General features: G+C 33.5%; 1 protein-coding gene across 3 annotated transcripts in view; it reads right to left on the reverse strand.

Moving 5' to 3' along the window:
* LOC106873006 (neuronal calcium sensor 1) overlaps positions 1-25073 on the reverse strand; it is a 191188-nt gene that overhangs the window by 55960 nt on the left and 110155 nt on the right. For all 3 annotated transcript variants that reach the window (XM_052967011.1, XM_052967014.1, XM_052967017.1), the window contains one exon: positions 21378-21402. In XM_052967011.1, coding sequence (XP_052822971.1) covers positions 21378-21402 — 25 coding nt within the window. The remainder of the gene's footprint in view (positions 1-21377; positions 21403-25073) is intronic.

The raw sequence follows: 25073 nt of genomic DNA on the forward strand, positions 1-25073 counted from the left end.
CAGCATTATTCGGTCTCTTTGGGTCTTTGCCATTGAGAGGTTTTTTATGCCATTTATCAGTAAGAATATCTAAGGCAGCAGTTTTAGCACAGGTTTTCATACGCTTAGCTTTTTCTCTACTTGTTTCTAGTAAGTCAAATTCTGGAATTTGTATTTGAAATTCACTTATATATGACGATGATGAGAGAGGTTCCATTGGTAAGGCAGTCCATTTGCTGCCAGCACCCTCTATGCAGAGGGTTTAGCATGCTGTGGCTAATGATGCGTAGACATGCACTGAGGCTGTGGCATCTCCAGATATTCTGCCTAAACAGTGAACAGGTGTGGTCACTGTTTGTCAAACTGGCCTTTTCCCCAGCTCATTTCCTTGACTGAGCTGCAGTCCTGGGTCAAAAAGAGACCCAGACAGGGTGACTGGCATCTGGAATGTTGCCAGGCACTCACTGCCCTCTACCTGATGGGCAATACAGTCAGTGGAACATCCACTCTTGAGTTCTATAGAGGTTAGTGGTGGGAAAGTGTGATGACACACTTGGAGGGACTCTGGGCATCAAAGAAATCAAATGGACTAGTCTGTTCCAGAGGTCTTTCAAACTGGGGATGATGGATAACTTCCAGAAATCCTCGCTTGGCAGTGCTCCCCAGTAGCACTGCCAGTTCGAGATAAACTCTACAGGCATGGAAGTGCTGTGAGATGGACATGCCTGAGATGCACACAGAGTGAGGAAGTCATTCTGCATGCACCTGTCCAGTGTCTGTGCATTACTGACTTGTGGAGTTATGTCGAATAGCTGTTGTTGGAAGGGCAGGCAATTTTCCTCTGTTTGGTGGCAGAAGCAAAACAGGTTGTATGGTGGACAAGGTTGAAAGGACTGAAGACAGACACTTTTCTATTTGGCCAATCCCTCATCAACTTTTTTCAAATTTCACTTGGAAAAGAAGATAAAGGTAGAGAGAGAAGTGATGCCCTCAGTACATTTGCTGAATGTAGTGAAAATGGCCCGTGTGTGTGGATCTACTCTAATAATGTGCCTGTAAGCTGGTGAATTTGAGGAGGAGAGGGGTACCCTTCTTGAGTACCCTTGAAGCATCGGGTGGTTCAGGATTGATGGGGTACCTGAACCAATCCTGGGTGTTTATCCCCCTTATTGGGGAATTTTCGTTGTTATATTTTTCTTATTTAATGTGTATTATTGGTTTCCTAACTGTTTACTCATTTTGTGTAAAACCCCCACTATCCCTGTCTACTGTATTGTCCTCTATATATCAGCCCTGGTAATCAATAAATGAAATTATTATTATTTCCATTATTGTTATTGTCATTATTGTTATTATTATTATTATTATTATTATTATTATTATTCAAAGTGTAGTGAATGGTTGGTTGAACAAAATGCCTTGTATTTTATTACATTCCTTTATGTTCCAGGTTCAAGCCCCACAAATATAGATTAAGTATTTGGTTTAACTGATTGTACCACTCCAGGACACTACTATAAGATCATACCAAAAACACTATTTCTTCGATTCATTCTAGACAAACATTAAAACCACATAAAAATAAAAGCAATGTCATTAACCTCATTAATTCTGAACAAAGTTGAAAGAAACACCACAAACAATAATGCAGAAGAGCATAACTGTCACATAACAACAAAGTGCACTCTTCCCAACTCTACTATGGTTACCACTTAAATTGCAAATGAGAGTATATCTTGAACATTTGGCAAGCAATGTTAGAACCTCCATGCAATGTCAGATGGAAGAAATTAACTGTTAAAATGCATAAAAACCAAATATTCACATGAGGTGTGAAAATACTGAAGTATTCCAAGCATATAACACTACATGCCTACAGAACACATACAATTGTAATACACTAAGCTTTAAAATGTTGAAAACACTACAATGTTTGGAGTCAGTAGGACCTCAAATGTTCAATTTATACCTATAACCTAAGTCTACTTCAATGATAACAACAGTAGCCTTGTATAATTAACATTTTTCCTTTGTTGTTAGATTACACTGCTATCTTCTATGAACCCCATACTAATTAGCAAGAGGAGGATTTCTGTGCCACATATTTTGTCAGCTTGTGTTAATATTGGTTCGTTTTGATAGTGTTGCGTTACAGTTAATAGAATTAATAAAAGATGAATTTAAAATCAACTCCAAAATTTTGCAGATGGTTTGTTGAATATTCTGTGAGATAGTTCATCAAAAGTTGTTTATGGGTTGAGGAGGATTCTTTTCACAAGACTATGAAAATAATTTTTTTTAATGCTTTGGTTTGGCCGAAGGGTCTGTACTTATGACCTTCACAATGTCCTCAGAGCAATGAATTCAATTTGGTTGTTGTTTTTAAACAATTACAAATGGATTGTTGCATTAAAAACATTGAAAGGAGTTGATTTCTAGAGAAAAGTCATTCTGATGAAGAAGAACTCGGAATTTGAATAAACTCCATACACTGGACTGTTATAGCAAGAATAAAATAAGGATTATTTGACAAGCCAATAAGGGAGTCTATGTGATTGCACAACCTGCTAGAAATAACAACCAAATCTCCCTTAAATTACACCCAACTGTCTTAAAAAAGAATGACATAGTAGAGGATTACAACTGACTTGGAGCTAAACTACTACAAAGGATAGAATGAAAACCCAAAAGTAAAGACTCCATGATACTCATCGTCAAGAAGCACTACATCATCATCACCATCATTATTTAACATCCATTTTCTATGCTGGCATGGGTTGGACAGGTTGACAGGAACTGTTAAGGCCAGGGACCACACAAAACTCCATTGTCTGTTTTGGCATGGTTTCTACAGCTAGATGCCCTTCCTAATGCCAACCACTTTACAGAGTGTACTTGGTGCTTTTTACATGGCACCATTACTGACAGGGTCGGGAGAGAGTAATAGTGGTGGGGGGGGGCATTGTGCCAGTTGATGAGAGATTAAAGCTGTAGAAGAACAGGGGTAGCCATGCTGTTGTAGAGTAGATACATGAATATTCCAGTTGATAGAGAAAGGAAGGTGAGTGAGAGTGAGTCAATGAGTAAAATAAAGAAAGCAATAGTGAGAGAGATGGTGAAGATGCATTGGAATGTGTCCTCAAGAAATATTGGGGCAGTGTGTGAGAATTAGTGAGGTGATACAGAAGTTTGGACTGGGTGGGCAGGATAGAAGTGACTGAGGCAAATGATGGAGTGAAATAAAAATATTATTATGCTTAACTTCAATAAAGCAACACGTCCGTTCGAGCGAGATCATTGCCAGTGCCGCTGGACTGTGCAGGTGGTACGTAAAATACACCATTTTGAGCGTGACTGTTGCCAGTACTGCCTGACTGGCCTTCGTGCCGGTGGCACGTAAAAGCACCCACTACACTCTTGGAGTAGTTGGTGTTAGGAAGGGCATCCAGCTGTAGAAACTCTGCCAAATCAGATTGGAGCCTGGTGTAGCTATCTGGTTCACCAGTCCTCAGTCAAATCGTCCAACCCATGCTAGCATGGAAAGCGGACGTTAAACGATGATGATGATGATGATGATGATGATTTTGTTTTTACTTCTTTATTTCTCCTACCAATATTTTTAGCAAGTTAACATTGATTAAACCGTTAAAAAAAATAGTAATAAAAGAAATAAACTTTTAGCAATTAGTTTGCAAGGTTAAAAGAAAGTGGGATAAAGAAAGACTGTATTTATTGATTATAACTTTGGGCTACAAATTGTAAGAAACATGTAAAATGGTCTGTCACAGAATAGACAGCAGCTTTGCAGAGGTAAGGGGAGATCATGTTGAGTGATTGGGCTGGAAAGGATAGTTAGTAACTCGAAACCTTGAGTTGTCAAAGCAGATTGATATAATGATAATTCTATAGGGGAATAATCTGTGTAAAGATAAATTAAATAAATATATAAGATGCAATACATGTAAAGATCAATATGCACAACTTTGATAAATATTGCAAAAGGAATAATTTATCTTTGTAATTTTATGAATTTCTGTAGAGAGTCAGTCAGAAATTACCTTGAGCACTAATTAGAAGAATGACATCTTCCAATTATATTTTTTTAATGGAGAGAGACAGGGGCGGGGACAGAGGTTACATAGAACATAATCAGGGTTATTTGCAATGTTATAGGTATTCGTGACATTTAATTGCTTTTTAATGATAAGAGAAGATGGACAAAGATCATAAATTTTGCAGGTTTCATTAGACTGATAAAGTTGGCAACCGGCAGCCCTAAACAGATCCAAAATAAAAACAATTTTAGTTTTTGAGTAATAATTTTAGAACTATTTCTGAAAGAACGAATGACAACTCCAAGTATGTTTTAGTCTTATGACAATACCATCAGTGAAGCATAGGCTTCACTATACTTGCTGAAGCAATAATGGATGTATCACTAAATAAATGAACAATAATGCCTAATGGTAGGTATAAATACAGGGATTGTTCAAAGAATAAATTACTTTCAGATACCATCCATATGAAAAACAATAGCTAAGCCACTGTTGACATATTTAATTTAAGGAGCATGATTAAAGCTAAAATGAAGTAGAGAGAGAAGTGGGGAGGAGAGAGAAAGAGAGAGAGGGAAACAGACAGACAGAAAATAGGATAGAGATAGCTGAGTAAAGAGAGAAAAAGTAGAGAGAAAGAGAGCAAAGAATGAGAACACAATAAAGTGAGAAGGCAAAATAAAGAAAGAGAAAAAGAGAGAGTAAGTAGGTAAAAAGAGAGAAAGAAAGGTTGGCATAAATGAAACAAGATAGAGAAAAAAAAGGAAGAAATCATGAAGAAATTGAAATTGGATTCTAGAAATATTAAATAGTGTTAATTTTTTTGTTGCTAATTAATTAGCTCTATTTGACATATTGAAATTCTCCAATTTTGGCTTTAAAACTGACAGTAAATACTCTTTAGTCTCAGACTTCCTTTGAGAAATAATTTGCTTGGAAAATGTAGCAGTTTTGTATTAGTTTGACAGTAATTTCTTGGCTCTTGGAAGTCAAATTTACCTCTATTTTTTCCTTTAACACTTCCCATCAAAACAATATTTAAAGCTGATTGAATGATGTCCAAGCCAATCATTGAAAACACTTCCCCACAAGCCTCCACATTGTGGTTTATTAACTAGAAATAACAGTCAAATCCCCCACAAACCACACTTTACCAGTCTGAAGCAGTGGACTGGCAGAGTTGTAAGAGCATTGGATAAGATACATTGTTTCATCTCTTTGCATTTTGAATTTTGGGGTTGTAGACTTAATTTGTCACCCAGTTTAACACCACCATTTAGTCCTCGGGTGCCTTAACAGAATTCATTCTGTTGAAAGTATTAAGGCCAGGCCACTGATCTGAGAGTAACTTCCATTCATCCTCTACAGGTCTTAAAAACTCTAGATAAAAATAACATGGGTGCAGCCATTTCGTCCTGGAGTTAAGCCAAAGAATTTTATAACTGAATCACTGTAAAATTGATAGAAAAGGTACCAATTGTATCACTACTACTACTACAACCACTACTTAAATATTGGTAAAAGTATTACAAGAAGAAAGTATGATTTGGGAATCGAAAAAAAGTGTCTAATCTTGATCCACAATTTGAAGGACTGAAAAAGTTATCTTGTTATAAAATTAGTGATTTGAGTGAAGAAATGTTTTTATATTAGTGGTATGCAGAAAATTAGCAAGGTATCCACAGTGGCTCCTCATCAATTCATTGTGTATAATTATATCACAGTGAATGCATTGTGTATAATTTCATCACTTGGTAATTTCATTGCAAGGTAATTACATTACATGCTAATACATCATCATACTTGTATCTACAGAGTAAATACTTTGTAAGACATTATTTCAAGTTTTTATTCACAGAATAAATATGCCACATTTCATTAACAATAAAATAGAAATCCAAAACTAAAGAAATTCCATCCAACATACAGGAATTTTTTAGAAATCTTGATAAAGAGATAAGCAAACAATATATCATAGGTGCAGAAATTTTGCATTGTAAAGAGAAATATAAAGATAGTATCCCATGGATCCATTACATCATCAATGAATATCAAAATCACAAAATACTGGGTTAAGAGGAATTAGGGTTTAAAACAGACAAAATAAGTTTTGTCTGTTTAGAACACTTCATCCTTCCTCTAATTAAATTTTACTGCATTCAATTTTTTTTTTTTGTAGGTGAGTGTGCAGTTTGATGTTGGTGCCATGTAAAAAAGCACCCAGGCCTCTTAGTGGTTGACATTAGGAAGAGCATTCAGCTGTAAAAACTATGCCAAAACAGATCTCACAATTGCTGATGTCATGTAAAAAGCATTTAGTCCACCTTGTAAGGTGGGTTAGCATTAGGAAGGGCATCCAGCCATAGAAACCATGCCAAAACAGACAGAGAAGTCTGGTGCAGCTTTCTGGCTTGCCAGCTCCTATCAAACCATCCAACCCACGCCAGTATGTAAAATGGTTAAATGATGATGATAATGATACCTGTAAAAAAGCACCCAGGCCACTCTGTGAAGTGGTTGGCATTAGGAAGAGCATCCAGCTATAAAAACTATGCCAAACGGACCTCACCAATGTTGGTGTCCTGTAAAAAGCACTCAGTCTATTCTGTAAGGTGGTTGGCATTAGGAAAGTCATCCAACCATAACAACCATGCCAAAACAGACAGTGAAACCTGGTGTAGTCTTCTGGCTTGCCAGCACCTGTCAATCCATCCAACCAATGTCAGCATGGAAAACAGATATTAATAATGATGATGATGAAAATGTATGACAATGAATTTACTGATTAGCTCAAGGTGTAATAACACAGCAATAAAATTATAAGTGATGTATTTACTACAATCAATTTACTGTATACGATTTACTGTTAGGTGGCTTTTAAGCTCACTCCTGTGGAGGGCTCCTCATTAGGCCTTGGGCCCAACAATGACACTTCATGCATTAAGTACATATTAAATTTTATTAAACTTGAACAATATTTTTCAAGCAATGAACAATTTTCATCAAAAAATATAATTTGTCAACTTGGAACTTATTGCAAAGCTGCATGATAAACAACAGTACCACCACCATCACCACCACATCTGCCATATACACCATTCAGACCTCTGACGCCATCACTGTCAATACCTTTGACTTCCGCTGCTTTCCCCTCCACCACTATCACCCCTGTCTTTCACATTGCTTACTTTCACCATCATCCTTGACCACCTCAGCTACCACCACCACCATCATCACTGCTGCCTCTATCACAACTACAGCTCATACTATTACTATCACCCCATTACGATCAGTGTTCAGTATGTTAGTTCAGCATACTGGTTCAGTGTTCAGTCTCTCTTTCTCTCGCATACCTACTCTTTCTCTCTCTCCTCTGCCACCATCAACTCTACTACTCTTAATAAAACATCAACTCTCCCTAAATTTCTTTGTCTCTCTTTCTCTCCCTCTCTTTTTCTTTCTTTCTCTCTCTGTCTTCACCACTGCCCTCACTGTCTTTATGTCTCTCACCCCAGCATGAGGAATAGTAGAAGTGTCACTGAATAGTGAGAGAGAGAGAGGGTTAAAGTGCGACACACTGACACACAGAAATTAGTTTTTGCATTTATTATATTAGATGATATATGATATTTAGTTTGGCTCTTTACAATCTTAAAAGGGCAAAGTTAACTTTAATAGGATTTGAACTATCCTTTTCAGTGTCTGTAAAGTAAAATATCAGCCAAATTTTAGAGTAAATTTGATCGACTAACCCTTCACTCCAGAATTTCGAGCATTATGTCTCTTTTATAAGCAATTAAAGAGAAAGAGAGAGAAAGAGGTGGGGCAAAGTGATTGCAGATGATTTATAGCAATCTCTAAATAGTGAGATGTATATTATCTGTTAAATGTGCAATATTACATTAAGATTAAGATTTAGTTCAAGTAAGCTAAGAAAGAAAAATATGCCATTGACCAATCAAGATGGCTATGCAGAAATAGAGATTATAGAAATAGATGCAACATGTTGATTTTTCTAACTAATGATGAAGATAGCTGTGGTAGCATTAAACAAGGAAAATATAACCTTGAATATAGTCAAGCTCTAAGAATGACAAAGCTAAGTGGTTAAGAAGTTCACATTGAAATCATGAAGTCCCAAGCTTGATCCCATTGCATAGCATCTTGGGCAATTGTTTTACCATAGCCTCAGATCAATCCAAGCCATACAAGTGAAATTGGGTAGAAAGAAACTGTAAGGAAACCTGTTAGCTAGACTGAACCTGTAATTCAAAGATTCAACTTTATCACAAATTGTGTTGTACTGATTCAGCTTGGGAATAGCATTCAGGGTGCATGTGTCTGCAAAATACTCAACCACTTACATGTTAATTTAATGAGTCAAATGCTCAGTTGATTGAATGACAATGTTTACCATCAAAATTGATGGGGGATCCATCACACATTAAGACAAAATATGTATAAAGCAGCTGATGATCACAATGATGATAACGATGCTTACATTGATATTATAATAAAACTTTGTGGAAAACTTCAGACATATATAATGAAATTGGTAAGTGTTTTATTCAAATAAACCTCCCAATAGGTTCCTATGAAACATTATGCTTAACTACACTGTTCTAAATTGTAGCTTTAATCTTACATTCTTTCTCCTCCTCCTCAAATTACATATACCATAGCCTCAGATCAATCCAAGCCATACAAGTGAAATTGGGTAGAAAGAAACTGTAAGGAAGCCTGTTAGCTAGACTGAAACTGTAATTCATTCTACAATTCACCAACTTACTGTAAACCTGAAGTGTATATTCTCTATTCTGTAACAAGAAAAATGGTATCTCCTCTGTTTCATACTTAATTCTCATAGATTTGTTACTTATGATATTTATAATTTTGCTTAACTGTAAAAGGTGTTACATATTTGTAAAGTCTGATATTTATTTTAAAATCTTAATTCCTTGTAGAGTTTGAAAATCACACTTAGAAAAACAAAATTCAGATCCAACATTTCAATCTAATCAATTTTAAATCAATAACTCCCCAAAATATATTAATCAAATAACTGAAATTTGTCACAAATTTGGTCATATTGACATGAAAACTAATGTTTAGATTGCTCATTAAGAAAGCAATCATTCCATTGATTCTATTCTCTTGAGAAATATCTACAAAGATTGTACTTCATACCAGAAAGAAAAACAAATAATAATTGGTGAATACAAGATCTGAAGAACACTGGCTCTTGATGTATTTCAAGCTATTTGAATTCCTTAATCCACACTGATGGGGATGTGATAAAAATCCAATTCTAAATTCATTTAACCCTTTAGCATTTAAATCAGTATATCTAGCTCAAATATTCTACATGTTTTTTATGTTCAAACCAGACAGATTCAGCCTCTCACACTCATCCTACAATGTCATTCTAAAAAATAAACAATCATCTTTGAAATCTCAAAGCTATGAGATGATGCATGATTAATTCAAAGCAATGTGAATAAAATAGGCATTCTATTTGACTAAGTAATCTGAATGCTAAAGGGCTAAACAAAATCCCTCCTTTTGAATAGCCACAATGTCAATTTTTTATAAACCTAAAGTACAGTTGACAATATTAATCTCAATATCGTACTGATACTTTACTAGCATTTAATCCAGCCCTGTTTCAGAATTCTCCATTATTTTAGCTTATAATTAGGTTAAATCTTTATTCATCAACAAATTTAATGAGTTTATGTAACAGGAAAAGAAACAAGATAGTCTTGACTCAAAGGAAATCTAAATCAGATATGTCATCAGAATTTTTTACACATTTAAATAATGATTTATATAAATTTCAAACTGAAAAAATATTCCATGCATTAAGATTTGAAGCTACAATGAAAATATTTTTTATGTGTCTCAACACAAGAAACTAGCTGTGGACAGCGAAACTCTTAGATTAACAGCTACTGTTGCTACCTGAAAAATTGTCTTAATATTTCAGTGGTTTTCAGAAACCTCCAAAGTTGAGTTTGTTTCCAACTAAGTTTCATTAGTACTTCCTATTATGACAAGCTACACCATAAAATGTTGTGCTTATCAGAATATCAACAATGTTAGCATTTACTATGTAATACATTCCCATTGAGTAGTAAATATCAAACTTAAGACACTATGCTTGAAATAACAATGTCCAAGATGAAGTGCAAAACTTAACCAGAAATTTTACCAGACTTAAGGGCCCACTATGTCCACTACTAAGAAGATTATCAGCTAAAAATATACTTTGCTAGTGTGGCAATCTACTGAGCATGTGTGAGGTGAGTAAATAGAAAAAAATGTACTTATTTTCCCAGTGGATAACACCTGCTCCTAAAGACATTCAAATAAATATGGAATAAACAATTAGTGAACTAGAGCATCCTGTCAGTGATGTTAAACCAGTAGAAGACCAAGAGGAATACAGGAAGGAGCTGTAACTATCATATGTCATTTTTAATGAAATTAAACTGACATAACAACAAAGAATAACTGGAAAATCACAATAATAATAAATGCAAAGAAGCATAATCACATGCCTTTATTTTTGAGATTGTTTTATCTAGATCTAAGTAAGGCAATCCTTTCCCTACAGATGAAATTTTACCTCGAAATAAATTTGAAACTACTCACTGACAAAGTTTTCTAAAAAACTGATTTAAGCCAAAACACTAATTTGATATAAGCTGCATTCAACACTCCATTATGTATAAACAAATGTCTATAGTTATATTACTTCTCTTGAGAATTATCATGTGTCATAAATCATAGAAACTGCTGGCATAACAGCACATCCTTATTATGGCCAATTAACATTTAATGGTTCACTTGCTTGGTTTATTAAAGATTTTAAATCAATATTGTAAAGTGCCTGAAAGTAACTCTTCTTGCAATGACTGGTATTAATAAAAGAAGCACTACTGCTGATAGTTGTTTGTCAATGAAAAAAATGGACAGATAATTTCTTTTTTCTAAGAAGTAAATGAGAATTGTACACAGATGTGGTGGCAGATTACAATCTTGAATGCCACTATTTGACCAAGCATCAGGAACACAAAGAACTGAAAGGATTTCTGTATTTAGACAAGTTGACTTTCTTAAAAGACTATGCAAGCAGCATTCAAAAGACATTAAAAAAGAAATACCTCTGCAACATGATTCAGTCATGAAGTGTGTTAGTTAATTGCAAAGAAAACATTAACTTAATGACTGTAATTATAAAAGATTCATTAAGTGGTTCTGTTTCTTTTTTTTTAAACAGAATGGGTTTTATTATCTTGATATTATAAAATAATTCTGTGGCAACATTTTGTTCCCATTATATTATATATAAAGCAAGTATTTCAAACAACAATGGCTAATTCAAAATAAATTTGCTCTCAAATTAACTGTGTATATGTCATTATTTACAATATTAAGGGTAGAATTGTTAGAGTCTGAAAGAAAAAGCTGTATGATAGTTAGTTGCAGCTCTAACAGAGTGAGTTCAAATCCATCTGAGGTCAACCATGATATTCATCTTTCTGGGATCAATAAAATAAAGTATCAGTCAAATGTAGTTTGTAAGAAAACACACCCAACTCAGTAGAACTAAGTTCTGGAAGCACTGTGTGTATGTGTGCATGCACACGCGCGTGTGTACACACACACACACACACACACACACACACACGTGCATAAATGAGCCCTTTACCCAATTTCCTTCTTAAGACACTCCCACCATCCTTCAGATCTCTAACTGCAACTTTTCCTCAATACCATTAATCTTTTTCACAACCTGGAACCATTTCACTCAATATCCATCCCTCTTTCTTAATATTGTCCTTTCTACCTACATTTTAAAATAACGCCTCCCTCTGAGCCACTAAATTAAACTACCTCTCCTCCTCAGCACCTCACATCTCTCTCTCACTCTCTCAATCAATCACCCTTTCCCAGTCTACTGTATCATCATCATTATTCTGCTACCACTCACTCACATGCATCATTGGTCATCCCCCACCTATCTACAATTCATTACATCCATCCTTTAACCCTATCCAGTCTGCAGTTGTCACCTATTCTTCTCTGCTTATCATCCACTCAACACTTGTTCATTATATACACCCTCTCACCAATTCCACATCTCTAGCCATCTCTCATTCTTGAATACATTCTTGCAACCTCTACTCACTTCTACTCTTGGCTCTTCCCCCATTCACTTCTATGTACCACATTGAAGGACTACACAGATGCTTCATTATTTCATCTCTTCCCTGTTCCTCCCTGGTCACTCCCACCTCTTTTAAAATGTGGGTAACCATGTAGCTGCTCACAGCAAGAAACCTGCTCTGTTCTGGCCCTTTCTCTCATATTTTATCTCATCTCTTACCATAAAGCTGCCTTTCTTGGGGTTTATAGTCTTGCAAGCTTCATGTGACCTCACTCATGCTGGGATCAGAAAAAGGTATCCAGTACACACTATAAAATGGTTGGTATTATGAAATACACCCATCCATAGAAACCATGTGAAAGTAAACTGGAGCATGATGCAGTCCTTGGACATAATAGATCCAGTCAAACTATTCGATCTATGACAGCATGGAACGTGAACATTAAATTATGATAATGTTTTTAAATATTGCTTTATGTTCAAATAACAATAACAAAAAACAATAATGTTACATTACTTATTTATGAACTAATGATGAGCAGATACTAAAATCAAACAGTCTTTAGTTCCATTAACAACACAGTAATTAAGAAATATTTTATATTGATCTTTAAATTTGGAGTGGTAGAAAGAAAAACAAAATTAGTATTTTTTCATAAAAAACTAAGCCTGCTTCCAATTTTCTTCTCAACTTCAGAGTCTTAAAGATTATAATTGAAAGAAAAGAAAACTACAAATCCAAAATTAATAAATCTACCCTACTAGGGAGTGAATTTAACAAACATTAAAAACAAAATGTACACACTCAGAATAGCTGTACTCCAATAATGCCATTAATCCAAAACAGTAAGTTCCTCTGCACTTATTAATGGGATGAACATAACCAATGATACTAAGAGCTCAAGAGCTGTCAGGCTATAACTGAGTGCACTTGGTCAACTTCTGCTGAAACCATTAATAGACTTAAAGGAAAAAAAATCAATATATTCAAACTCATTGTACCCCATATGATATAACAATATGTGTTTAAATATGAAGAGGACTACTATATTTGGAATGATGGATCTGTGGATAACACTTAATGCTATAAGCTTGTCTCAGCTGAACAACTATATTTCTCTTTTTTTTTCATTAAAATTATTTCTTTTTACTTAATTTCCAATTTAACCATTGTATTTGTAAATGTCTTCATACTATCACACAGTCATACATTATCTGCACCATCTCAAGATTATGTGTAAGATTAGTGCATGCTGCACTGACCAGAAAGAATTTCAAACATTGCAACAATATCCTCTCTCTCCAATATCTATTGGAGATAGTACAGCCATTACATTATATTCCTTAGTAAAGTAGATTATTTATTTCAATTTGCTTGGTTGGTAACAAATTCCACTTTTGCTTCCCAATTCAGTAAATACTAGAGAGAAGAACATTCGGATGTAAACTGTAAATTACGAACAATATTTAATATTACTAAACAGATTTCAAATTATCCTTACATCTCATTGGTTTTGAAAGTATTGGCTCACACACATACACATGAAATATGGAACTTTGATTTATATCCTTTAAAGAGCAATACCATCACTGTCCTGCAAAAATTCAGATCAGACTTGCTCCTCATAATGTCCAGTATTTAATTAATCTTGATTAATTAAAATTTCATGGTTATCTTCCTGTCATTTTTGGCCAAAATTAGCCAATTAGACGATGACTGTTCTCATCACAGTGTAAATTTAATTAAAATTTCTTGTCTTATTCTATCAAGTAAGTTAGTTCCTACTTTATTAAAACTAAATACATGTGTAATGTGTGTGTGTGTGTGTGTGTGTGTGTGTGTGTGTGTGTGTGTGTGTGTGTGTGTGTGTGTGTGTGTGTGTGTGTGTGTGTGTGTTTTATACAAAATCAAATGTGAAAGCAGACACGTGAAATAATAGCTATAATGACAAATTATTAGAAAACATTTGCTAATATTTAGTACATCACCAGCTAACTGAATTATTGATTAATTATAATGACTAATTAAACAATATTGATTGAACATATATTGATAATAGAAATCTGTAAAGAAACGCAAATCTAACAGTAAAAATATAATATAATTATGAGAATATATTTTAATGTCTGAATGTGTGAATGTAACATTTTGTTTGAATTTATATATGAATGCTTTCATATATTTAGTTAGTGTTGAACAATTAACTGTTCCTAAGCCTGTGTTTGGTTTATGAAAAAAAGCATATTTTTTCATGATTTATCTTAAATGGCAAGCCCATAAAGTCAACACATGTATTTCTTCATCAAAGTCTGCAGATAATTTTTGATTTCCAGCTATAACCATTTTACTTTATTTATACAACTAATGTCTTTAGAAAAGCATGGACCTCTAAGTATCCCATCTTCACTGCCTTATAAATCAAAAGCTTTGAACACTGCAAAAAATTATTTCACATAAGTATGTAATATACTTATTTTCTGTAAAGTTTTTATACATATATGAAGTCACACATATGAACTCAGGTCTAACTAGAGATATAGCAAACAAAAATACAGTAATGCATCTGATATACAGAGATATACATTATCTGTGTATGTGATAAAAAGATCCACCTACACATATAGTCTTATTTATTAACATACACATGCATTAAATCACATACAACCACACCTATATACACACATATCATAATCACTGTTCAATGCAGCATTATTGATTGTACTTTATCATGCCATTTTCATGTTAACAATTTTCTCTCTTCAACTATTTAAACTTCCTATTATTTCTGTGCTGGAACAGTGTTTACAGTTGTACTGTGCCAGGCAACCAACAGGAAACTCTTCAACAACTTTGCTTAGCTAACAAGATTCAAAACAGGGTGTGGTGATGTGAGAAAAATAAAATACCTGACAAAGCTTATTAATGATGCTCTTCATTTCAGACACCAAATGTATACAGTCCACACTTGCACATGTCTGGTTGTCACTCTATTGAAGATATCATTATCTAGGCAATGGCAGACATTCTTCTGTTTAATATAAATCTATTTTATATTTTTCATTGAAAAAAAATTCCATTACAACTGTTTCCACGGATTTAGACAAGACTTTCACACTTTAAACTACCATTCAATAATAATCATAAAGAGACATATTGGCACATTGTTGCAAAGCACACTGTAATCTATTGAAGTAGCCTCTACATGGTCACTTTGTCTCGTAGAAATAGTAGCAAAATATTCCTCAAACCACACCTTATTGCTCATACTGTCCTATATTACAACATCTAATATTATTCACTGCATATCAAAGTGTGTATTGTGGTCTTCAATTTAGCAGAATTAATATATATTTGGAACAACAGATGAGTGAGTTGCATTTAGTCACTCAGTTGACAGCCTGCAAACTACTGGTGTGCTCAATCAGAGCTGACTGGGGGCCACAACAGCAATATGGCTATCTGTTGCTACAAATAAACAACGAGACTGAAAATTAAGGTAATAAACTGAATTATAGAGAAAAGTAAAGAAGTCTATCCATTCAAAATAACATATTTATACAACTTCATGGTATATGATAAATATGTTATTTTTCACATTACAATATCTAAAACATCATTATATATTGAATACTAACATATTAAGGTCAAACTTGACTTCTTAACATAATGGTTAATATGCTATGTCAGACACAACCATACATACACACATGAAAGTTGCATGGTAACAAAGATAATGTACTATAACATTAACCAATGAAAAAACTGGTGTGAATCCAATCTGTATCTTGTTTCCACCAATTTTTTTTAACCTGTTTTCACATTCTTAAAAGGCATCTTTGAATAAAAATCAATAAGTTTATTTGCATAAAAGATGTTTGTAAATTTATGTGGACAAGTGTATGCGTACATGCACATGAATAAGCTAATTTCCTGTTGTATGATCTAATGTAAATGTGAAAGCATAACCCTCACTATGGGCAAATCAGCAGACTGATATTTTAGCCATTTAAATACCCATAATACTATGAAGTTATTGAGTAAACAAAAGAGGTTTTGTGCAGTACTTGAACAGCTAGAGTTAGCAGCTAAAATTTCCCCACCGATCACATCCTGTCATCTTAAGAAAGCAAAAAGGTATGTTGGATAAAATGTTGAATAAAATGGAATCGTTACATCTAGAATGTTTATGGTGAGAGCTCAGTCAGCTGACCTGAGATTAAATAATGAACTATTTTGAAATTGGAGAAGCCACAAATAACAGCATTTATTTAATAGATTTCAAGTAATAAAATACAGCAGAAATATATGTGTGACTCCATAGTTAATGCCTTTATAATACCATTGTTGTTAAATATGTGGATGCATTAACCCTTTAACTGGAGGAATTAAATATCATGATTATTCCAGTGATGATATTAAATATACATTGTTATATTAAATATACATATGAATAATAGAATTGGTATTTTCTGAAAGTCACATTGCCTCAGTAAACTTGACATATTTCAACAAAAAGTAGTTTCAAACATGACATTCCTTCACAAAAGATAGATTAGTATAGAAAACTACTTTCTGCAATTAAAGGTAATGAAATTTTGAGTGAATGTATTTAATTTTCACAGTAAAAGGGTTAATATAACAATGACAAACTGATGAAAATAAGAAAACATAACTTCAAGAGTGATTTAATGACTTAAAAGGTCTGGAGGTGGCTAATCTGAAGAAAAAAAAATCATATTTTCAGATTTACTTTGTTACAATAATAAAGAGCTAATATTTTATTATTAAATCTATACAGAAAAAAAATCACTACTATGTATCTAAAATTTATTACTGAAGATAATAATTTTCCCAACTATTTTATCTTTATGTTTAGATTGTACATATGTAATATTATATCTACACTATGATCTACATAGTTCACTCTCTAGTTGTAATGTTCCTGTATATAGGATCTGGTAGGAAAAAAAAACTTTAAAAAATCAAATTTATTGCTTTACTTGCAATTTAATCAAACTTATCTCCTGCAAAATACTTCCCTCCCTTTATTGATATACTGTCCCTAATGATTTTCTAATTTCAGAATAAGTACTGCTATGTGCTTTCAGGGTAAGTTTGCAGTTAAGGGAATAAATTTTCCAAAATCTCTTCTTTCAGAAGGAATTTCAATTAGTGGGTGGAGAAGAGCCAACAGGGACCAAATAGCCATCTGGAGAGTGGAATGTCAGGGAGTCATTCTTGAGTGTGTTTAACCTCAGTGAGGAATATCTGTGAAGTGTAAAGTTACTTATGAACACAGCTGCAACATCATGTCTGTTGCAAATTCTCTGAATTTCATTCACAGAGGCTCTTCTAGTAAAATAGAGAGAGAGAGAGAATGAGAGTGAAGTCTGATTTAATACTACTGTGCGCTTGAGAGTGGATGTAGGTTTTAGTTGATACATTGAACACACTGTTATACAGAAATGTTTTGTGAGGTGGTTCATTTCTTCTTTATAAGTATAGATTATTTGTACTTGAAGTTGCAGGCACTTAATTTTTCTGTTCTTTGATGTACTGGTGTAAAGGACAAAAATAGTTGTCACAACATTTGTGTATCAACACTAACAACTATCAAACCAATAATTAAGATAAACTCTCTTTAGCCTACAGTCTCATTAGGCTGGCACGAATCTTGTTTCTGTGGAGTTGAGAGACAGAGTACAAAAAAATCACTCTGGAGAGGATACCAGTCAGTCAGTCACAAAGTTAATTCCCAGCTGTTGTTGCTGCAAGTGAAACTCATTTTCAGCTGAGGAATTGAAGTTCAAGAACACAACACTGCCTAATTTGAAATCAAATTCATGCTATTAGGCTTGTGAATGCAACATCATAAGCTGTAGGTCATGTGCCTTCTGCCAGTCATAGAAATAACTATGAGTACCACATAAGTACCAAAGACGTAGCTATCAGTACTACATTCCACACAGAATGAACATACAAAGGAAAAGTAAGAAAAAGAAAATAGAAAGAGTAATAAAAAAAAAAGAAAAAGGAGAAAGAAAAAAACAAGAGAAAAATAGAAAGTAGAAGAAAAGAAAAAAGAGAGAAAATGAAGAAAGAAAGAAAGAAAGAAAGAAAGAAAGAAAGAAAGAAAGAAAGAAAGAAAGAAAGAAAAAGAAAGAAAGAAAGAAAGAAAGAAAAAGAAAGAAAGAAAGAAAGAAAGAAAGAAAAAGAAAGAAAAGGAATGGTGAAGAATAAAAAAGTGGTTTTTAAGTATAATATACAGTACCATGCAATGCCAGTGTTTTTCAAGAGGACCATTTTTAGTTTAAAGCTTGTGACATCCAATAACATGATATATGATAATGAAGCTAAGAAATATATCATCATCAGTTAACCTCCATTTTCCATGTTGGCAGAGTTTGGACAGTTTGACAGGATCCAGTGAGCTGCATGGCTGTGTGAGTTCCAATGTCAGCTATGGCATGTTTTCTATGGCTAGATGTCCTTCCTAATGCCAACCACTTTATAAAGTAGGTACTTTTTCATGCCACTGGCATTAGTGAAGTTAGTGTGTAACTTGCAAGGCAGAAAAAGAATAGGGGGAAAAAGGAAAAAGCTCCCAATACTAATAACATAGGATTAAAATTATTAAATTAGGTTTCAGGTCTGTGAGGGAGCCTCATTATAAGCATTTCAATTCCCTACATCATTTTTTTCCCCTTTTTTGACACAATATATAAGAACTTGAAATTAATAAATGTTTTCCAAATTATTATAAACAATACTTCTTTTCTGATGTTCCCCATCAAAGTTTTTTTGTAATTTTGCCAATATATACAACCTATAATATTCATTAGTTGCATTCTGTAATATTTTCAACAACAGATTCATTGATATTCAGCATTCCAAAATTTGTAAATCCCACCTAGATCAACTTTACCTTTCATTTTTTTCAAGGTCAATAAAATAAGTACCTATCATGTACTAAGTTTAATGTAATTGACTAAGTCTTTTCTCCTAGAATTGCTGGCCTTGAGCCAAAATTTGAAACAATAGGGTTGCAAGTTGGCAGAATCAATCTTTTTGGGTTTGATAAAATAAATACCAATTGAGCACTGAGGTTGATGTAACTGGTTAACACTTTCCACCTAAAATTGATGGCCTTGGGCCAAAACTGGATATCGTCATCATCATTATTTGCAAACTTGCAAATCAAAATTTTTCCTCATGGTTGACATGAAAAATTGACTTTCAAATTAAAAAAAAATTACTAATTACCAGACAAACTTTTTCTGAATTGCCCAAATCAATTGCAAATCATCATCATAAATAGAAAAGTACATTAGATCTTGGGATCTAGACACACTGACTGAAAACAAATTTTAAAAAAAAGAATACTTTTGGTTATAGGACTGACTGAAGAGCTAAACAACAACAATATCAACCTCTCCAATTTGTATCCTTTTTAAGACGACATACTTCTCAAAATTTTGTAAAACTCAGTTTAAAAGATTTTTCATGTTTTTTTTTTTCTTTACTGGCTTGCAAACTTGGCAATCAAAATCAAAACAACCAATCAAAAAGTGTATGGTGACTTAATCTGAAAAAAGTACTTGATACCGTCCTCCGAGTTAAATTAACAAAGCTCCTTCATATGCACCATACATAATGACAAAAGTAAAGGACTTTGTAAATGTTTTCAGTGACATTAATTAGGGAATATATAAGTGAAGAATTCTTTTGTGAGCCAAACTGCAGCTAACAAAACTTTTCAAAGAAAATCAGTAAAATATGAATGTTCCAACTTATCAAAAATCTTAATGCTTGACAGCAGATAAACAAGCTTTTTATTGTATGGTGTCAGAGGAAAATTTTCCATAGATACTTTGTGCATGAAGAACATATACTTAAGAGCAGGGTAATATATTAAATGCACTGAACAATAAAATGAAATAAAAAATAAAACATTTAAAAACATACAATTACAATCGTAATTACTTTTAATTTTGGTGCAATGGCAGCAATTTTGAGGAGAGTGGTTTAATCCATACCATTGATCCAGAACTTGACTAGTACTTTATTTTATCAACTCTAAAGGGATTAAAGGCAAAGTTAATCACACAGGATTTGAATGCAGAAGGTAAGAAGCCAGAAGATATACTGCAGGGGATTTTTCCCAGTATTCTAGTTGATATTGCTAGCTTGTTGCCATACACTCATAGGAAAAGCAAAGTCATTAATTAGCATTAATGATACTTAATGTCAAAGGCAAAGAAGGCATCTTTGAAATCCAAATTGCTTAAAAATTGAATGGGAGTATGCAGTGGAAAAGTGACTGATTTTTTGTGTTTCATTTTTATTATACCTCATCAGCAAAATTTAATTTTACTTTCAAATGCCAGCAAGAATATGTAAGAATATTCGAGTAAAACTATAGATTTCATCAAAAAGGTCTGAAGTTGTTACCATATTAGCCAAAAATCAGACATTCTCCCCTACTACATTTCCATCACCTCTCATACAATATTTAGTCAATTTGAATTTCTGAGTTGCCTCCCCAGTGCTTGACTAGAACTAATTAGCATTAATTATTTTAATGATTTTTTTAAACCATAGGTGTAATTTTAATTAAATTTTCCTTGTTCACTTCATTATGTTATCCTACCCCTACACTTTAGTTACATAATTGTTACATTTCAGTTGGGAGATACTTTGATTATTTTAAAATTAGTAAGGACTGTTCTGATTCAGAAACATAGATTAAAGATTTGTACCAATAGTTGTTTAATCCCAGGTCAGCCTAAATTGAGCAGATCTCTGATCAGAGGTATTCCAGTAATGGACATCCTATTGTCTGTCAGAGTATCTAAGACTAAATTATTCAATGTAGCCTTCCTTTTCTATTATATAATAGGGGTATGATTTGAGGCAGATTTGGTTACAGGTTGGGAAACTACATAGAAGCCATGTTATGTTCAGGGTTTTGCAAAAAGTATGAATATCACAACATCCTGTTTCTATTCCCTGAAATTCATTGGCTCTTATTATTATGTAAGAAACTGACAATTCAGAAAGCTGAAAATCATAGGATTAAACTTTAAACATGTCATACTTGTCAGTGTGAAAGAAGGATTTCATACAGATTCAGAATTAGTTGAATTGTAAAATAATATAATCTACTTACCATTGTTTTAATTCCTTTTTACTAACTGAAATGATAAAGAAAAACAGAAGATAATAAGTTGTTAGACAACTAAAATATCAAAAGTTAAGATTTGGGTAAGATTAAAAATGATTAGTGAGCAAAAATATTTTTAGAATATTTAAGAATATTTAATGTGTCATGTGACTATTTTGTCAATGAATATTCCAGTCATTTGATCAAAGAAACTAGTTTCCCCTTTGTATTTTAATAAATATGCATTCTGCAAATACTTGTACTTTTAGAATAACCCTTAGGTACAAACAGCATAACATTGTGACAAAGTTGGCCCTTGAATAATTTTGTTACCATATTTCTGTTAAAATCTCTACCTTTGTTTCAATCAATTTTGAAATTAATTAAGGAGTTAGTAAAATAATATTATTATTAAGATGTTTGGAAATAAATTAACAGGAAATTTTGATGAAAGGTTTTACTTTAGATTACTTTAAAACAAGAAAGTTTGTATCAAAGGGCTAAAAGCAGTTTCAGGTGGGTTGGTATCAAAAGGTTTTAAATTATATGTACAGATATGCTTTCACATAGAAGAAAGCATTAGAGAACTTAAAATATCACACAAGTGAGAATATGTTACACACTTGTCAGTATGAAACAGGTTCAGAATTAATTGAATCATAAAATAGTTTTCATCTCTGAAATTGCACTCACAGTAGAAAATAGTTACTAAAGATGTCATACAGTGGGATCAAACTCAAGACTCCATGAGTAGGAAACAAACTTTTAAGGATTCAGCCATGCCTGTTGCACCCACAAAATATATGTACAAACCACACATAATGAATATATCAGTTGTTTTTACCTGAGATAATGAAGGAATAGTGGACAGGTTACTGAAATCAGCTAATAAACTGAGCAAAAAAATATTACTACAGGGATCTATTAATGAATAATTATATTTTTAAATCAATAAAGCATTAGCTAAATTATTTATAAAATAAAATGCACTAGTATACTGACAGGTCCTATATGTGTGTGTGTACACATGGTTATAAATTAATATCATTCATTCCCAATATTCTGCAAAAAACCTGTCTGACCATAGGGAAATATTACCTTGCTTGGAAACAGGTAAGGGTTGGTGACAGGAAAGGCATCTGGCCATAAAAAATCTGCCTCAATAAATTTTGTCTGACCCATGCAAGCATGGAAAAGTGAGCATTAAAACAATGATGATGAGAATGTTGTTTATCCTGAAGCCAGTCTTCACTGAGCAAATTTATGCTCAAAGTCATTCCTATCATAACTAACTTATCTTTGTAGGAATATCCAAGACAAAACTGTCAAATGTATTCTTTCTTTATTAAGACAGTCAAGTTTGATTTGAGGAAATATGGTTGCTATTTCTAGCAGGTCAAACAATCAATTAATGGTTCCTTCAATGGCTACAAATATCATTTGATAAAATGGAAACCTGGATAATAGCAGTATTGCCTGAAGAAGGAGCTATGTAGAAATCTATGAACATCATGAAAATAGTGCTAAAATAATCCTGCATCCATGGCAATCTGAAACTATATTAAGATGAATCCTTTAGAATAATCTTTTTTGTTTCATTCTCACTAAGAAAACAACCACTATCATCATTATCATTGATGGGTGGAAAGAAATACTATGTAAATATTTGTCTCCGAGTCTTAAAATAGACAGATTTCTTTCATTTTCAGTTGAAGCTAACAATCATCATCGTTTTAACCTGTTTTCCATGCTGGTATGAGTTGGATGGTTTGAGAGTAACTGGCCAGCCAGAGCTGCACCAGGCTCCAATTGTCTGTTTAGGCATGGTTTCTATGGCTGGATGCCCTTCCTAATGCCAAGCACTTTACAGAGTATACTGGGTGCTTTCTATGTGGCACTGGAATGGGTGCTTTTTACATGGAACCAGCACAGGTGGTTTTTATGTGGCACCAGCACGGATGCTTTCTACATGTCATTGGAATGGGTGCTCTTTACACAGAACTGGCATGAGAACCCTCAACATGGTACCAGCATGAGTGCCTTCAATGTGACACTAGTACCTGTGACTTCAACTTAGCACTGACATGAGTGCTTGCAATGTAGCACCAGCATGAGTGCTTTCAACATGATAACAGCATAGGTGCTTTCCATATGACATGAAGCATGGATACTTTTTACATAGGACCAGTACAGGTGTGTTTTACATAGCACCAGTACAGGTGCTTTTTACATGACACCAGTACAGGTGCTTTTTACATGACACCAGTACAGTTACTTTTTACGTGGTACCAGCACAGGTGCTTCTTATGAGACACTAGTATGGGTGCTTTTTATGTGGAACCAGTATGGGTGCTTTTTATGAGACACCTGTACAGTTGATTTTTATGTGACACTGGCATAGATGCTTTTTATATGAAACTGGCACAAGAAACAACAGAATTTAGAAATTTTAATTTCCTAAGGAACAGTAAATATTTCAGAAAAATCTTAATACTGAGGAGATACCAGAAAAAATACTTTTAGCAAAATACAAAATTTGAGCATGTTCTTGGTTCTTTTGTTTATGTCATTGACTAGTGAGGTCACCATACAGCTCATGAGACTACAAAATCCCTGGTGAGGGATGGGAAAGCATTTATACAAGGAAATGAGAATATAGTGTATGGGAGGAGGGAATGATGGAATGGGCAAACAAGTTCTTATAAAGGAGTTACATGGTTACTCATTTTTAGGAGAGTGAGAATGATCAACCATCATCATCATTGGTTTAATGTCCACTTTACCATGCTTGCATGGGTCAGATGAAGTTTATTTATGCAGATTGTTGCCAACCCTTACCTGTTTCCAAATAATGTAATATTTCCAAAGGCTGGACATTATTTCATGGAAGATTGCAAAAGAATGACTTAATTGGCCTGAGTTTAAAGTAGATAATACAAACATTTCATAACACACTCAGCTGAAAATAGGAAACATGGCACCTGAAGGTTAAGCTTGATGGACTAGTATTCTGTAACCATAGGAGCCTGAAGGACTGAGGCAGATTATCATTATTATTAAGACGGTGAGCTGGCAGAATTTTTAGCACCCCGGGAAAAATGTTCTGAGTTCAAATTCTGCCAAGGTCAACTTTGCCTTTCATCCTTTCAGGTTCAATAAAATAATACCAGTTACACAATGGGATTGATATAATTGACTAGCTCCCTTCATCAAAAATTTTCAAGGCCTTGTGCCTAGAGTAGAAATAATAATAATTATTATTATTATTATATATACTAAGTTATAATGAAAAAAATTTGACACTAATCTGAAAGATTACTCAGTACTTATTATAGAGTATAAATTTAATATTCTTTAGCAAGAATAGTTTTGCCAGTGACTTGGAAGCTTTGGCCAGCTAAGCCAACATCAGACAGTCCGATAATGGCTCAGCAGGCTGAAACTTCAAAGTCACAGTCAATACTATTCTTGTTAGAGAATTATATGTATATATATATATATATAGTTGAAATTTATAAAAAAAACAAAAGACGAAGGAAGACTGGTGTATGAACAGCAAGCCAATGTGTGTGTGTGTGTGTGTGTATATATATATATATATATATATATATATATATATATACACCGTATCAGTAAATTATAAATCCAAAAGAGAAGCACACTAAGTTATAGAGTAGTAGAGTAATTAGATAAAGATATGGG

This window comes from Octopus bimaculoides, chromosome 1, assembly GCF_001194135.2.
Source record: "Octopus bimaculoides isolate UCB-OBI-ISO-001 chromosome 1, ASM119413v2, whole genome shotgun sequence".
Taxonomy (NCBI): domain Eukaryota; kingdom Metazoa; phylum Mollusca; class Cephalopoda; order Octopoda; family Octopodidae; genus Octopus; species Octopus bimaculoides.